Here is a 17,959-nt window from a genome sequence, read left to right on the forward strand (position 1 = left end):
TTTGGCTTTATTTTAAAACGATATTTAATTAATTTGTTAATTGTAATTTTAAATTTAAATTATAATTAACAAATTAATTAAATGTATATAAATTAATTGTATACATTATTATATAAATATGTATATACATATATACATAATTATATAAATTAAGAAAATAAAAGAGATAAGTACGAAATAATAACAAAAAATAAAAATAGAGGATATTCGTGCCTAAATCGCTGGTTATTAATCGCTAATTTTTACAATCTTCTCAATCTTACAATGTAATAGGTCCACATTGTGGAATAAATGTTGGTTTTTTTTAGTCTCGACAACTCAATTTCATTCCACAATATAGACCTTTAACATACTTTTTAATAGCAGTCTCATGGTATGACAATTAAATGGTTTTCTTTTGCGAATTTTCTGCGTTACTGAAGATGATCAAATTACTGATCGAAACGTCTAAATATTGTTTTAATTTTTGTTTTCTATACAAAGATTGTTAACTCATGTATCAAACGAGAAGATTGTAAAAATTAGCGAATAATAATTAGCGGTTTAAGCACAAACACCCTCTATTTTTATTTTTTGTTAGTATATAAATTAATTATATTATAATATATTATATTAATTATATTATATTGATTATATACATTATATTATATATTATAAATATTATTATACATATTAAAATTATGTATACATATGATGTGTAAATGAATAAATGCTTTTTAATTACAATTGAAATAACTAATACTGTTTTTTAATGAATAACCTTTATATATCTTTATAATAATAAAAAGAAAAGGAGCGAGAAGGGGACAAAGAGGGAGGGTAGCCGGTACGAAAATGCATTCTTATGCTGGTACTTTACTGGTATTGTGAGAGTACAACGTACAATTATAACCTTATATCAAATGCACAGTGGCGCTACGGTAGCGTTACCGCGTACCAATACGGTGTACTGGTAATGTACGCCTATGGTACGCACGTACGTGGTAGGTACGGTACTGATACGCAGAGTACGACGTACGTTTACCATACCAGCACCGTGGAAGTATTTTGCTATCTGGGTCACTTAAATAAATAAGGTCGGAGAGAGGACGTAACCGTCTTACCGTACAAAAAGTTAGTCGTTGCCGAACATTATATTTTCCATCTTTTATTTAAAAATTACAGACTGTCGGTAAATTTCTTACAGCTCAGAAGTGGGATTACGGTATCCTTGAGCCGTGTCGTGTCGAAATACGTTAAAAAATCACTGCCGTGTCGTGCCGAAATTGAAAAAGGGCTTTTCAAGTCCGCACCGTGTCGAAAAAGAACTAAGATTGCTGCCGTGTCGTGTCGAAGTCGAAAACAGGCTCTTCGAGTCTAAAAGCGGAGAAAAACTATTAAAAAGACGTTGTCGGGTCGTGTCGGGCAAGCATCATGCCGAAGACGAGGTCGATGCTAGATCGAGAAGAGTTGGAGCAGGCTTCGTTAGAAGCAATTCAAAGGGAGGCTCGGCGGTATCAGATACCGGTAATTGGCGACCGAGACCTCCTTATTGATCAAATACTCACCCACCTTGAGAGGATTGGGCCGTCGGAGAGGACGTTGGACGAACAACAGGCCGTTGGTGAGATCCACGTCCCAGCAGCATCGTCTGCAAGGCGAACAGTCGGAGGAGAGCTGCTGACGTCGGAGATGTTCCGTCAGGCAATGTCGGACATCTCCACGACGATGATGAAGCAGCAGCAACAGCAGCAGTTTATGCTGCAGGTACTGCAGCAGCTGGCGCCGAGGGCGGGAAACGTTCAGGTGGTCCAGTCAGACGGAGAGGCAGATCCAGGTAGCTCAGAAACTAACAGCAGAACTGAAAGTAATGTGTCGAACAATTTAAATTCAGCGATAAACGGCCAGACTCATATTAGTGCAAATACATTACCGACGGGCAACGCGGTTAGTTGGCTGGCCTCTCAGATTCCGGAGTTTAGTGGCGGTGAAGACGAAAACGTTGTCGTGTGGTCGAGACGGGTCGACCAAGTTGCCGTCGGACATGGCGCGTCCGACGGGATCACATTACTGGCCGCGTCCAGTAAATTAACGAAATTCGCCCGCCAGTGGTATGAGATCCAGACGGGCGAAGTGATCGGATCTTGGCTGGCCCTGAAAATTGAACTCAATAAAATGTTTGAAAAGAAAGTGCCGTTTTACAAGGCGATGCAGAAGGTCGAGGCGCGAAAATGGAACGCGCATAAAGAAACGTTCGACCAATACACAATCGCCAAACTCACGTTATTGAACAGTTTAAATTTACCGATAAAAGACTCGATACATCTGCTTATCGGCGGAATAATGCATAGCTCATTGAGAGCCATAGCTCTCTCGATCGCGGGCGACTCAATTGACGACTTTCTAGTGAAAATGCGCCGTATCGCTGAGGGTGGCGTTGATACCGAACGGAAACCCGGTTCGTCAGCAAACGCGCCTAGACAAACGAACATTAATTTGTGCCGAAATTGCAGGAAAAAAGGACATACGCATAAAGAATGTCGAGGTGACACTACCTGCTTTTACTGCAAGGCGAAGGGTCACCGTCAATTTGATTGCCCCGTGCTTAAGAGCAAGGGCGACGGGAAGCCGACGGTACAGGCTCGTCAGGCGACGGCCTATACAGCAGCAGCTGTTTCGTCCGTGGCGTCGAACGACGACGTCGTGGCGATCGTCGCAGAACCAGCCGAAGGCAAATTAGAGCTGTTCCAGCCGACAACGAAAATCACGAGCGTCTGCGAAGAAAAATGCGAATTAGAAGCGTTAGTTGATACCGGCAGTCCGGTATCATTTATTAACTATCGGATTTTTGCTAAATTTATAATGCCGAAAAAACATAAAATTCTACCGGCAAATAGGGACTTAGTAAATTTGAGTACAAAATCGTTGAAGGTCGTAGGAATCGTGCCGACTAAAGTAACGTTAAAAGACATTGAAAACAAAATATTCGAAATCCCGTTGTATATTTTAAACGAGTCGTACACAGGTGATTTGATTCTAGGTCGCGACTTCATAAAAAAGAACAAACTCACCTTAATTTATAAACACAGCGACGCATCGGAGGTAAGCTCAACAAGCCGAGTCAGCTTGTTCGAGCAATTGCCGCTCTGTATTGAAGATAATCAGGCGCACGACCTGCAGAAAATAATTGAAAATAGCATTAGCAATATAGATTTAGAATTTAAGGAAAAATTAATTAACTTGTTAGTAGATATAGAAAATAAGAATGTCGAGCCGATCGAAGATAATTATGAAGTAAAAGTACACTTACGTGATCCTTCAATTTATGCATTTGCGCCGCGACGCTTTGCCTATGCGGAGCGCCTACAGATCAGAGAGATCACCGATGATCTATTAAAAAGGGGAATTATCCGTCCGAGCGTCTCACCATTGCGCGCGGATAATACCTGTAAGGAAGAAAAATGGTAATATCAGATTATGCGTCGATTTAAGAGGATGCTAAAGTAACGGGCGAACTCCGACGCGAAAGCGCCATCATTTCGATGGTACTAAAAATGAAATGACATTATCGGCGTAGCCTACGCCGCGTAGGTCCGTGTGTACGCATTTGTTTGTAGTGGTAACTCACTACACTGACGTGTGGTCTGTGTACGTGTGTCATCGGAAGTTTGTAAACAAACGATGCTTGCGCTTGTTTCCTCGACTGAAATTTCGTCGCAAGGCTGCAATATAATGTCCGAGAAAACATAGGCGTATACAAGGTGTCAAATAAATACAAACTAAATATGACAAAATAATAAATAAAAATATTCATAAAATACTATATATATCACTGAAGAAAAATGTCATATACTTTTCTTATTTTTATCCTTATGTAGAAAATACAAAATAACTAATTAATCAATTAATTAATATATACATATACATATATATTAAATAAATAATTATCTTTATTTTATATTTTATATGATGATAACTGAAATAATGAGAGTATATATCATTTCAGTTATATAAAATACAAAATAAAGACAACTATATTCAATATATATATGTATGTATTGAATAATTACCTTATTTATTTATTTTGTATTAATTACATAAGAATAAAAATAAGGAAAGCATATAACATTTTTTTCTTATTAGATATACAGGGTGAGGCAAAAGTATGGAAACCCCCGAATAAGTTTTGAGGAAGGCATTTTACGAAAAAATGTTAAATACAAAAGTTTTAGGAAATTTCTCTGGCTTTTCAATGGTGACCTTGGATTTGACCTTGACCGTGACCTTGAAGGTTATTTGAAGGTCAGAGTAATTTTTTTAAATGGAAACCCCTATTTTTTATTCCAAAATCTAATAGCTGGTGTCAAGAGCTTTTCAAAACACTATAATGAAGTTATTTTTTATTAAGTACTTTTCGAGTTATGAGGCTTGTAAATTACAGTATTTTGACATAAAATACAAAATATCTTGTAAAACATTCAATTTTTGGGAATCTTACCTTAATACTTTTATGCATAAAATAATGAGACGAATCAATTGGTATAAAGAAAACACATAGTTGCTTTCAAGAAAAAATATGTAGTTTGCAACATGCAACTGCATACTTTTTTTTAAAACCAATGTGTTTTCTTTATACCAATTGATTCGTCTCATTATTTTATGCATAAAAGTATTAAGGTAAAATTCCCAAAAATTGAATGTTTTACAAGATATTTTGTATTTTATGTCAAAATACTGTAATTTACAAGCCTCATAACTCGAAAAGTACTTAACGAAAAATAACTTCATTATAGTGTTTTGAAAAGTTCTTGACACCAGCTATTAGATTTTGGAATAAAAAATAGGGGTTTCCATTTAAAAAAATTACTCTGACCTTCAAATGACCTTCAAGGTCACGGTCAAGGTCAAATCCAAGGTCACCATTAAAAAGCCAGAGAAATTTCCTAAAACTTTTGTATTAAACATTTTTTCGTAAAATGCCTTCCTCAAAACTTATTCGGGGGTTTCCATACTTTTGCCTCACCCTGTATAGTATTATACATACATTTTTCAAATAAGAAATTTTATCATATCTAATTTATATCTATTAGACACCTTGTATAAGTCTATTTCGTCTCGTATGTACATCATACAGCCATACGATAGAATTTTAATAGCGAGAAAAAAGATGAAATAACCTTATAGATTATTCGATAAAACAAAAACAGACCACAAGTGTAGTAAATTATTAACTAAAAGAAATACGTATTTCTTAAAATCTGCCAGTTCACAAATAAATCGTATTTAGCTCTCTTTTTTCTAAACGGTCCGCTGACGTTAGATCGCCTCTGACAATATTTCTTAAAATCTGTCAGTTCACGAATAAATCGTCTTTAGCTCTCTTTTTTCTAAACGGTCAGCTGACGTTAGATCGCCTCTAACTATATTTATTAAAAATTGTTAGCTGACGTTAGATCGTCTCTGGCTTTTGTAATTCTAAATTGCCAGTCCACGAGAAAACCGCCTCTGGCTTGTCTTATTCTGTATTGCCAGTCCACGAGAAAACCGCCTCTGGCTTGAAGAGAAGAATAAAAATTCTCTAATGCCAGTCCACGAGAAAACCGCCTCTGGCTTGTCTTATTCTGTATTGCCAGTCCACGAGAAAACCGCCTCTGGCTTGAAGAGAAGAATAAGAATTCTCTAATGCCAGTCCACGAGAAAACCGCCTCTGGCTTGTTTTATTTTATATTGCCAGTCCACGAGAAAACCGCCTCTGGCTTGTCTTATTCTGTATTGCCAGTCCATGAAAAAATCGCCTCTGGCTTGAAGACAAGAATAAGAATTCTCTAATGCCAGTCCACGAGAAAACCGCCTCTGGCTTATCTTATTTTATATTGCCAGTCCACGAGAAAACCACCTCTGGCTTGTCTTATTCTTTATTGTAAGATATTTTTATTACGTCATATGCTTTATATATATATAATGTATGTGTTAAATGATATATGCCATTCGTCATATAAATAATATATAATATAAGTTATATAACATATACATTTATTATAACAATATACAAAATGATATTAACTTTTTACATAGATACTTTGATGTGAATATGTATAATATAGAGCACATAATATATATAATATATACACATGAAGCACATGAATAAAAGTATTTTACAGAAATTAGAATATGAATATATGTAACTAAATAATGTGAATGTTTGCAAAAATGTTGCAAAATTTATGTGTAATACATACACTTTATCCTTCAGAGTGCCTTCAATCCATTTTTTTCAGCCGGGTTTCATAGCACATAACACAAACACACACACACACACACACACACACACACACACACACCAGTGCTGCCAGAAACGAGCGGCAGCATCACACAAAGGCTGCGTTTCGGTATTCACTGGCAGTACTGGTAGCACAGTAAAGGCCGTTTCGATATACGCGGCAGTAAGCTTTCAAAGCGTATTCACATTCGTGTGACGTCATAGATTTCGTCGTCACTTCCTGCTTCGACTACTGCGGTTCGCGAGGTGAGGCAGTTGCAGTAAAAACAAGTAAAAACATGGCGGCATTCAGTGAAGAACTGACACTGATAGATATAGAGGATAACAGTGAATATAAAATAATTGTAAATGCTTTAGATGCAGAAAAAGCACGACAAGGTACCAATGCTTAATGTAATATAATGAATAATTTCGATATTTTTATAAATATAAAATACTATATTATAACTTAACCTATTTTATAGATATGACTTTTGCAACTTTACTTTTGGAAAGAGCTAAAAAAAAGACGCTGTGCAGCTACAACCTACTTTGTGCCAAATGTAAATATCATAATAGATGTTATGCGCAAAATATCAATATACAATAAAATGAATATTATTAATTTATATCAAATGGTTTTATTTTAGCAAGTACGAGCAATAGTAGCAGAAACAATTCTGAAAATATAGAAGGTAAGTTACAAAAATTGATTTACATTTGACAAAATTGCCTACATTTACATAATAATCTAAACTATAATTTGTTTTATTTCAGCAAATACCAGTACCAGTACAGCGAATAGCGATAAAAGTGATTTTGAAAATATAGAAGGTAAGCTAAAAATTTTATGCATATATTTACACAATGCCACAATTTTGTAAAGATACTATAATCTATGCATTGATTTATTAACATAAAATAGATGGCACGCGATTGACCACGTTGCAATAAACCATAGGCCATTCACAGCAACCATCCAGTGGAAAAATTCTAGGCATCGATAGTTGTGAATGACTGTAGTCAACGTAGTCAATCGGGTGTTTTCTACATAAAATAGATTCCGTAATGCAATATAATTAATGGTAACAATATTTTATATTTGTAGGTAAAGAAACATAGTCTTTGTATGTAAACGACAATAATATTATAGCCCAATCTCAAATTGATTTTATAACACTCATAACCTATTTTTACTTAAATAGCTAAAGTAAATTTAATAATTTCTAATTATGTAACTTTTGATATTACGTATTATATAAAAAATCATGTTTTATATATATATAAATACTGCACATACACACACAATATAAAGGTACATAATTAGAAATTATTAAATTTAACTTTAGCGATTTAAGTGAATATAATTTATGAAATGAATGTTATAAAATCAATTATGTATGTATAATATTTATGTATATAAAATATTTATTATTTTTAATTGTTACAGGCACTCATCTTTGGAGCAAAGCTGAGACTTTGCTGCTTATAAATACATATAGTGACTACAAAGACGAGTTTTATAGTGGTAAATGTACTGTAAAACAATCTTGGGAAAAAATAGCAAAAATTATGCAAGACAAAGGATATAATGTATCGGGTGTAAAATGCTCGACAAAATTTCAGGCCTTGAAACGTACATATAAAACAATTTTAGACCATAATAGCAAAAGTGGTAATAACCCTAAGAAATGGAAATACTTTCAGGTATTGCTTATTTTTAAATTTTTATTTTATGTAAAGACATATGCTTGTTCTTATATACATGTCTTATATACTTATATTTATACAGGATGTCTCTATATTTGCGCCCGCGGAGTATAAGACATACTGTACAGAACCTAATACAGAAACAATGTTCTTCTTTAGCAAAATTGCGCCCGAGAAACTATATTAACATTACAGAGTATCTTATTATTATTTATCGGACTATTATTATTTATCGTAATTTTGCTAAAGAAAAGTTACTTCTTTTAGCATAAAGTATTACGTCTTGTATTGCACGGGTGCAAATTTAGGGACACTGTATATCTATACTTAACAATTTTATTATACAAATAATATTACTTGTTAGAGTGAATATTACTTACTAAAATGTAAATTAAATATAATGTACTATTTGTATCTTTTTTTTTCTCTTCTTTACTTCAGAATATGCAGGAATTATTTGCGGACAAACCATGGGTGCAACCATTGGCAGTGGCTGGATCTCATGTTACCGAAAGTGAAGAAGAAGAAGAGAATCCACCAGAAAAACGTAAGATTAAATATTTTATATGTATATGTAAATTAAATTTATTAGGTTAGCATTTTTATAATTATAATTTCAGGTATTAAAAAAAAGAAATTAAATACACTTATGGAGCAATACATAGCAGATAATAAGGAAGAACAAAAGAAAAGAAGAGAGAATAAGGAAAAGCATCATAATGAAAAAATGGTTATATTTAAGCGGATTGAGAATATAATGGAAAGACTGTTAGAAAAAAGAAAAGATTAATTGTGATGTTAGAATCAAAAAGAAAAAAACTTACGTTTTTATTTTGTTATAAAGTTACGTTTACAAACTTTAAAAGTTGAAATGTGATATTAATCATTTTATTTTGATTTGTTTAAGAGTTAAAGTGATACTAATTATAATTTTATTTTAATTTGTTTAAGAGTTAAAGTGATACTAATTATAATTTTATTTTAATTTGTTTAAGAGTTAAAGTTGTTAGAATGTAAGGTTCAATTAATCAATGCGCCCTGTCTTCTACTTTAGTACATAGCGCGTTTCTATTTTTGTTTTTATATTCTGGCGCGTAATGTGTGCGGTAGCATCATGCGCATGCATCCGGTTTCCTGTTCCCTCCTCCCTCTTGTGGGTTGGTTTTTCTGTATGTGTCATGTGTAGCTCGCCGTGTCATCACGCTGTACAACCAGTGTGCGCTAAATAAACTTTATATCCTTTATACTGTGCATTCTTTGAATCCCGTACAACCTCAACAGGTTATGGGCCCAGAGCGCAGAAAAGTAAAAATCGAGTGCGTGTTCTAAGTCTCGTTGTTCTGTAAAAATAACCTCTAGAAGAAATCATCATGTCGGTCGTCATTGGAACGCAAAACATTGAAAAATTGAACGATACTAATTACGAGTCGTGGAAAATTCAAATAAAAAGTGTACTCGTATGCAACGAATTATGGAAATACACCAGTGGAACCGAAATTCGCACGCCCGAAAACAGTGATGTTTGGACATCGAAGGATGAAAAAGCGCTGGCGTTAATACTATTGAGCATTTCGAAGAATCAATTAAATCACGTTAAAAAGGCAACAACGTCGCATGAGGCATGGGAAAAATTAACAAACATATACGAATCCAGAGGTCCGGTAAGGAAATCCGTTCTATATAAGCATTTATATCGTATGAAGAAAGGACAAGGACAAAGCATGATGGAATACGTGAATAGTTTTGTCGATAAAGTAGAACAATTAGAAGACGCTGGAATAAAGTTACCAGAAGAACTAATATCAATCATAATGCTGAACTCATTACCACCCGATTACGAGAACTTTTGTGTTGCCATGGAGTCACGAGATAACATACCGACGATTGATTTCCTTAAAACAAAGCTTATTGAAGAGGAAGCGCGACGCATCGATCAAGATGATTGTAAAAATCATGACTCAGAAAACAACGCATTAATGGCAAGTAATAAAGGATCCGTCAAAAATGCAAAAGACACACATACGAAATACACGAAAAACTACAAGTTTACGGGAAAGTGCTATAAGTGCAACAAGATCGGACATAAATCGATAGACTGTAAGAGCAAATCAAAACGTCATACAGGAAATAACACACAAGATGCAATGTTTGCATGTGCCCAATATAGCGGACCACAAAAGTCAACGCAGTGGTGCCTAGACAGTGGTGCGACAAACCATATGTGTCACAACAAGGAAAAATTCCATGAATTAAATGCAGATGAGAGGTGTGACGTCTACACCGCTACAGAACATTTTGTTGAATCCGGCGGTAGTGGTGACGTAAGAATGAAAGTGAGATTAGGGAACAGTAAGATGAACGACATTAAGTTAAAAGGCGCGATGCTAGTGCCACAATTTAGAAGTAACTTATTGTCAGTATCTCGTATGACCGACAATGGCTACACGGTGACATTTAATAAGAAATGCGCGTTCGTAAATCGACACGATGGTTCTACGGCGTTAATTGCAAAAAGACAGGGGCAGTTGTATGTTGTAGATGAAGCTGTACAATCGGGGGCCCTGGCTGCGCGTGATGTCGGAAATAATAATCTTCTACGCTGGCACCAAAGGTTTGGCCACCTAAATCTAAGAGATCTAAAAAGGTTACAGTCTCAGGAGATGGTAATTGGCCTAAATATGAAAGGTAATTCCACAGAAATTAATTGCGAAGTTTGTAACAAATGTAAAATTCACCAACTTCCTTATAAAAGTTCAACTAAGAGGGAAAAAGAAAGACTCGGGCTAGTACATTCCGACATATGCGGTCCCATGAACGTCCCTTCATTAGGTGGAGCAAGGTACTTTGTAACATTTATCGACGACATGTCTAGACATGTAGAAGTCGTGATGTTGAAAAAACGTTCAGACGTTATAACAGCCTTTAAGGCTTACAAAAGGCGCGCTGAAAAAGAAACCGGTTGCAAAATAAAGAAAATTCGTACAGATAACGCGAAAGAATATTTATCCAAAGAATTTAGTAACTTTCTTGAAGAAGAAGGGATCAAGAGACAACTGAGCGTCGAATACTGTCCTCAACAAAACGGTATCGCTGAGCGTGCTAACAGAACCTTGGTAGAAATGGCACGCTGCATGTTATTACAGTCTGGAGTTCCCAATAGTCTGTGGGGTGAGGCCGTCAACACTGCGGCTTATATCCGTAATAGATGCCCAACAAAGGTATTAGAACATTCAACACCCATAGAAGCCTGGTCGAATGAAAAACCATACGTAGGTTTTATGCGTATATTTGGCAGCAAGGTCATAGCGCTCGAAAAGAAACCCTTTAGAGGTAAGTTTAACCCAAAAGGAAAGGAGTATATACTGGCTGGTTATTCACAGGAGTCCAAGGCCTATAGATTGTGGAATCCTCATACAAACACGATAATAAAAAGCCGTGATGTGAGATTCACTGAAGACTTGGAAGGTGAAGTAAGTAGTTTGGAGAAAAATTTCAGGGTCCTCCTAAATCCAGATTGGCACCAGTCAATGGAATTGCCCAGTACCAAGCCAGTGGATCCATCTACCGTTCACGAAACAAACGAAGAAATAGGCGAAAACATGGATTCCGAACAAGAATCAAGCGAAGAAAATGAAGAGGAGACGAATGAAGAACAAATAGATACTCCGAAAATTTCAAGAAGAGGTCCTGGCCGACCAAAAATATTGAAAACTGGAAAAAGGGGTAGACCAAGAAAATTATATCATGAAATGAGACACAATGAAGGATCATCAGCTGAGCCATCTAATATAGAAGAAATAGAAAACAGAATCGACAAACAAGCATGACTAGATGCTATGCAATTAGAATATGACTCCCTCATGAAGTACAAAACATGGGAGCTCGTAACACGACCCAAAGGGAAGAAAGTACTGTCCAATCGATGGGTATTCAAAATAAAAAGGAAACAAGATGGGTCAATAGATAAGTATAAGGCACGCTTAGTGGTACGTGGCTGTGAACAAAAACACGGCGTAGACTACGAAGAGGTATTCGCACCTGTAGCAAGATATGAGACAATACGCGCTTTTCTCGCCGGATGTGTTCAAGAAGAGATGCATGTGCATCAAATGGATGTCAAGACTGCTTATATACAAGGTGACTTGCCGGACGAAGTCTATATGATGCAACCTGAAGCTTTTGAAGTCCAAGGACAGGAGGAGAAAGTCTGTCTCTTGAAAAGACCACTCTACGGCTTAAAACAGGCAGGTCGATGTTGGTATGAAAAACTAGATACTTATTTTAGAAGTATAAACATGTTAAATAATGATGTGGATCCTTGCGTCTATGTAAGTACTAATAAGAATAATAGAGTAATAATAATAGTTTACGTAGATGACTTACTTGTGGCATCAAAAGACATGCATGAATTACAAAAGCTAAAGGATACTTTAAGTAACAAGTTTCAGATGAATGATTTAGGTCCTGTAAATGACATTCTCGGAATAAACATAGAAAGGGATGGGCACACAGGAAAAATAAAGTTAACACAACAGAGATATATTACAGATATACTACAAAGGTTTAAAATGGAAAATTGTAAACCAATATCGACTCCACTTGAAGCAAACCAAAAGCTTGTAAGAAGGTTGGAACCAAGCACAGAAGAAGAGAGATTGAATATGAAACGTAGACCTTACAGAGAATTAATAGGAAGCTTAATCTATTTGGCTAACGCAACGCGTCCGGATCTAGCGTTTGCTGTCAATGCGTTAAGTCGTTTCTGCACGGATCCCGAGGAGGTTCATTGGAAACTTGCAAAAAGGGTAATACGGTATTTGCAACATACTATCGATTACGGCATAACATATGCTAAAGACTGTAAAAGAATGCAAGCTTATGTAGATTCGGATTGGGCCGGTGATGTAGAAGATCGTAAGTCATGTAGTGGTAACGTAGTTATAATGGCTAATGGCCCAATTAGTTGGAAATCAAAGAAACAAAAATCTGTAGCACTATCCACGATGGAAGCTGAGTACATGTCTTTATCGGAAGTATGTAAAGAAATAGTATACTTAAGACGTTTGTTAGAACATATGGGATTCAAGTCTTGTGTAACAGATGCAACAAAAGTGTATTGCGATAATCAAAGCGCGATAGAGTTAAATAAAAATCATACATTTCATGGTCGAAGTAAACATATCGACATTAGATATCATTTTTCGCGAGAAATTAGAGAAAGAGGCGAAATTAATTTAAGTTACTTACCTACCGATAGAATGATAGCAGATCTTTTTTTTTTTTTTTTTTTGATAAGGCAGGGGAAATCCTTTATGGATACCCACGGGATCCGGGGGGAGTCCCGTGGGTTATGTGGGATTCTCCTGGGAAGATGTCCCAGGCATACCCACTAAAACCCCTGCCGATAGCCATCCTAGACCATAAGGAGGAAGGGTGAGGCATCGCCAGCGGCATTCATCTCACCCTTCCTCAATCTTGACCGTTTATCGGTCTCATCTCGGGGGAAGGGAGGGTTCTCAAGTCCCCCTTCCCCTTTATTGTCGCCATCCTTACCGGGAAAGACCGGGCTATCTCGGCCTTTCCCCGCCCTCCCGTAATTGGTGGGGGGCTGAGGCCAGCCGGGAGCCCCCGCTCCCTACTGACCCCCCCCGCCGGAGAGAGGATGTGATTCCGATAAAGCTCGGTATCCACCTCTCCGGCCATTCGCTGTGGAGGATTAAGTCCTCCACGTGCCGGAGGAGAGGTATAATTCCAACAATTGCAGGTAATCTCCCTCCCCCCCGGCCACTGCTCAATGTAAACTCCGAGGGAGAGGCTTTCCCTCTCCCTCGGTTGTTACTGCCCAATTTTAACTCCGGAGGAGAGGTATAATTCCAGATATACCGGACTATATTCTCCCTCCCCTCCGGCTGCCCGATGTAGAGGGGCCCCCTAATGGGCCCCTTCCAATAAGAGTCCTCCCCAGTGGGGTGAGTACCGCCCCCCTGGGAAGGCTCTGCTCCTATTTACCCCTTTGGGGGGTGGGTGGGGGATACATGTTGACGGAAGGGAGGGGAAATCATCCCCCTCCCCCCGCCGCCTCCCCTCTTCTCTCTCTCTCCGCCTCCTCCTTCTGCAGCATTACGCTGTCGCAGAAGAAGGAGACGGCCCTCCATTTCTCCTCTCCCTCCAGCATGGCCTTAACCACTACTGGCAGGGAGAGGTCTCCGCCGACCACTGCGGTCAGGACTCGACGCTCCTCGTCCCATGCGCTGCACTCTTGGAGTGTGTGTTGCGCCGAGTCCCGACCGGCCGCACAGTGGTGGCATCTCGTCGTACGCTCCCTACCAATCCTGCACAGGTAGTCACCGAAGCAACCGTGCCCGGTGAGTACCTGTGTCAGGTGGAACTCAAGTCCTCGTCCTCGCCTGTCTACCCATTCCGGTAGACAGGGCTGGATGGCGTGGGTGGTCCATCTGCCCGTCGCAGAATCCGCCATGGCTTCTTGCCATTGGGATATAGCTCTGCGACGGGCACTCTTCCTAATTTTATCCACGGCCCCTGGTCTTAGACGGGCGCTCCCGGCGCGGTCAGGGTCCCTCGTACGCTGATACACTTCAGCGTACGAGTTCGCCAAAAACTCTACCGGGAGGAGGCCCGCCAGGGCCGTGGCCGCCACGAACGACGTCGTGCAGTAGGACCGAATGATCCTCGAGGCCAGTCGACGCTGTTGGCGATGCACGATCGCTTTAATGCGCCGACTGGCCAGGACTTTATCGGCCCATATCGGTGCCCCGTAGAGGGACACCGACTGCACTACGTTGGCGTACAGACGCCGAACCCTTACGTTCGGCCCACCCACGTTGGGCAGGAGACGGCCTAACGCTGCCGCCATCCTGTCCGCCCTGGGGACGGTTTGCACAAAGTGCCGTTCGAATCCCCAAAGCCCATCCAGGATGAGGCCCAGATATCTCATCTGGGTCCCCACCAGGACTCGGACTTCCCCCACCCACATGATAGCAGATCTATTAACAAAACCCTTGACCAAAGCAAAGCACGAAGAATGCGTAAAGTTGTTAGGATTAAAATAAGAATAGAAAGTTAAGAGGTAATGATGTTTTTTTTATTTTGTTCCTTTGGACGCATTGATAGGAGGAGTGTTAGAATGTAAGGTTCAATTAATCAATGCGCCCTGTCTTCTACTTTAGTACATAGCGCGTTTCTATTTTTGTTTTTATATTCTGGCGCGTAATGTGTGCGGTAGCATCATGCGCATGCATCCGGTTTCCTGTTCCCTCCTCCCTCTTGTGGGTTGGTTTTTCTGTATGTGTCATGTGTAGCTCGCCGTGTCATCACGCTGTACAACCAGTGTGCGCTAAATAAACTTTATATCCTTTATACTGTGCATTCTTTGAATCCCGTACAACCTCAACAAAAGTGATACTAATTATAATTTTATTTTGATTTGTTTAAGAGTTAAAGTGATACTAATTATAATTTTATTTTAATTTGTTTAAGAGTTAAAGTGATACTAATTATAATTTTATTTTAATTTGTTTAAGAGTTAAAGTGATACTAATTATAATTTTATTTTGATTTGTTTAAGAGTTAAAGTGATACTATTTATAATTTTATTTTGATTTGTTTAAGAGTTAAAGTGATACTAATTATTTTATTTTGATTTGTTTAATTATTTATCTTTTTATTTTATTGTTTCAATAGTAACATATACAATTTAATAAAGTTACATATTTTTAAAAGTAGAGTTAAATACATTTAAAAGATTCAGACTTTTCTTTTAATTCAAAGCAGTGTATGTATAACTATGATTGATAAAAACAAAACAGTATTTTTTTAGTATTATAATATAATATTGTACTGGATATAGATATATATGTATAACAAAACAGTCAAAATATATAATATATTTATTACAGAAATGTTCAATTATTTATTTATTCTAAATACAAAAACAAATGTAACTTATTTTTAATTTTACATGTTTGGTAGCAAATACATAATGGCGTTTCTTTTTTCAATGCCCTCTCTCTGTTCGCAATTTATTTCTAATTGTGGTGGCGCGATATTTGGCTCATTAACAATAATAGGAATGTTTATCATATCATTTTGTAATATGCATATATTATGCAGAATACAACATGCAATAATATATTTTGGGATCAAATCTGTTCTTCGCATTGGAAGTGTATCCAGAATGCTTCTAAAACGACCTTTTAACAAACCTAACGATCGTTCTACAATCATTCTTGCACTAGAAAGTCGTTTGTTAAAATTTATTTGACGTTCAGTTAAGTGACCATTGTCCTTAAATGGTACCATAACGTGTTTGGTAAGCCGATATGCTGCATCGCCTAATATATGACTATCATGTGGAAAATTTTCATTAGTGAACATGTTTTCGACATTTGATAAACGAAACACACGCATGTCGTGCACAGATCCCACTTGTCCTGTGTAACAATGAATAAACCGTAAACGTGCATCACAAATAACCTAGAAACAAATTAATTATTTATTATTTATTTATTATATATGTTATTTTATTTGATTTATTATTATATTATTATATTACTATATTATTTTTTATTATTTTATTATATTTTATTCATTATTTATTTTATTATATTTATTATTTTATTTATTAATTATATTATAATTATATGTAATTTATATATTATTTATTATATATCTCTTACTTGTAATTGAATAGAGTGATATCCCTTTCTATTTACATATGATTCACCGTGATATTTTGGCGCAGTAATTTTTATATGCGTTCCATCTATCGCACCGATAACTCCTGGGAAACCGTAATTATTTTCTATTGTTTCCATAGTTTGCTCTGCGTCTTGTCTATTTGGCCAAGAAATAAATGTTCCTACTTTTTCATATAACGCATTAATCACTCTTCGCACAACTCGCCATGCAGTACCTTTACCAACATTGAATCTGTCTGAAACACATCTGAATGGTTTATTGATTAATACTCTTTTTCTTCACCTCTAGATATCTGGCACATAACTTATTTGCAAGATATATATATTTGCTAGAATAGTCAATTTCTATTGGCTAATCAGCAAGTTACTCGCCGGATAAAGTTATCTGGAGATGAAGAAATTGGCCATAAATGTTTGTAATATAAAATTCTCATTTAAATTCAATAATATGTATGCTATTTACCTGTAAGAATTTGGTGTAGCCAATGTCCATATCGCAATCAGTAATTGCTTCTCCGGAGAAATTGGTTCTCTGCCAAATCTTTCACTCTGTTTACAGAGTTTTGGTCTTAATAACTCCAATAAAAAATTAAAAGTATTCCGTTTTATTCTACAATAATAATTATTTTGATGTATATATATATGAGTAAGAATAAATAATGTGTATTAATTAACTTATTTGTAGATTGATTATATATTCATAAGATAGGTGTAATAAGAAATATATATTTGAAAGAGAGAGAGAGAGAGAGAGAATTGTAAATTTGACAGAGATAGTTGTTTATAATTGTAAAATAGATTATAAGAGAGGGACATTTTTATATTATATTAAATTAATAATATTTATAAGGATTAATTATATGTACACGTATATCTTACCGAAAATGCATTTGAAATTCCGTATCTGTATATAAAGGCACGACATTTTCTACATAATTTTGGCAACGAACATGTTGCATTGTACGTGGCCTATCAATTAACATTAATATTGGCAAAACATCTTCCTCATCTGATGAATCGCTTTCAGATGAGGATTCTATTATAAAAAATAAATTGGCTGTATTGACCCAGAGCCGGGTGTTAGATGCTCAAAAAATAATAAGTAACTAAATTGTCAATTCAAACGTTTCGGCACATTTATTTCGGCCATCTTCAGTGATAATATCAAAATAAGTAAACAAACGTTACAAAAGAAACATGCAATAATAAAACAAGTATGTTTCGCAAGGCTAACGCATATCGGTTGACAAAATTTAAAAGTTCGTTGTAAAATAAAATATACAAAGTAAATTAA

General features: G+C 36.5%; 2 protein-coding genes and 1 long non-coding RNA gene across 4 annotated transcripts; 1 reads left to right on the forward strand and 2 right to left on the reverse strand.

The window, feature by feature from the left end:
• Positions 1–303: 303 nt before the first annotated feature.
• On the reverse strand, positions 304–6,372 carry LOC137001356 (uncharacterized). 2 transcript variants are annotated; one of them, XR_010891397.1, is made up of 7 exons: positions 6,219–6,372; positions 3,290–3,425; positions 3,051–3,153; positions 2,535–2,753; positions 1,913–2,133; positions 1,548–1,840; positions 304–1,356 (listed from the first exon to the last, which is right to left on the reverse strand). It is a non-coding gene; the product is annotated as an uncharacterized lncRNA (long non-coding RNA). The 2 variants fall into 2 exon arrangements; XR_010891396.1 differs by having other exon boundaries at positions 305–1,356; positions 1,552–1,840.
• Positions 6,373–6,374: 2 nt separating this feature from the next.
• LOC105674022 (uncharacterized) lies at positions 6,375–9,192 on the forward strand. The gene is made up of 7 exons (XM_067360059.1): positions 6,375–6,637; positions 6,724–6,801; positions 6,889–6,933; positions 7,016–7,072; positions 7,689–7,945; positions 8,390–8,495; positions 8,569–9,192. The coding sequence occupies exons 1-7, from the start codon at positions 6,538–6,540 to the stop codon at positions 8,736–8,738; spliced, it is 813 nt and encodes a 270-aa protein (XP_067216160.1). The 5' UTR covers positions 6,375–6,537; the 3' UTR covers positions 8,739–9,192.
• Positions 9,193–15,837: 6,645 nt separating this feature from the next.
• LOC105670485 (putative nuclease HARBI1) lies at positions 15,838–17,325 on the reverse strand (the record flags this gene model as incomplete). The annotated part of the gene is made up of 3 exons (XM_012364029.2): positions 15,838–16,441; positions 16,645–16,912; positions 17,129–17,325. Coding segments are annotated over 3 exons (984 nt in total), but the record flags the coding sequence as incomplete, so codon positions are not given.
• Positions 17,326–17,959: the final 634 nt, after the last annotated feature.

This window comes from Linepithema humile, chromosome 8 (genome assembly GCF_040581485.1).
Source record: "Linepithema humile isolate Giens D197 chromosome 8, Lhum_UNIL_v1.0, whole genome shotgun sequence".
NCBI classification, from domain to species: domain Eukaryota; kingdom Metazoa; phylum Arthropoda; class Insecta; order Hymenoptera; family Formicidae; genus Linepithema; species Linepithema humile.

What these genes read in the sequence shown, in the direction of transcription:
- LOC105674022 (XM_067360059.1), top strand. Translation starts at nt 6,538, where the DNA reads ATGGCGGCATTCAGTGAAGAACTGACACTGATAGATATAGAGGATAAC. An exon ending in CAATTCTGAAAATATAGAAG is followed by an intron (nt 6,934 to 7,015) that starts GTAAGTTACAAA and finishes GTTTTATTTCAG; the next exon opens with CAAATACCAGTACCAGTACA. An exon ending in TGATTTTGAAAATATAGAAG is followed by an intron (nt 7,073 to 7,688) that starts GTAAGCTAAAAA and finishes TAATTGTTACAG; the next exon opens with GCACTCATCTTTGGAGCAAA.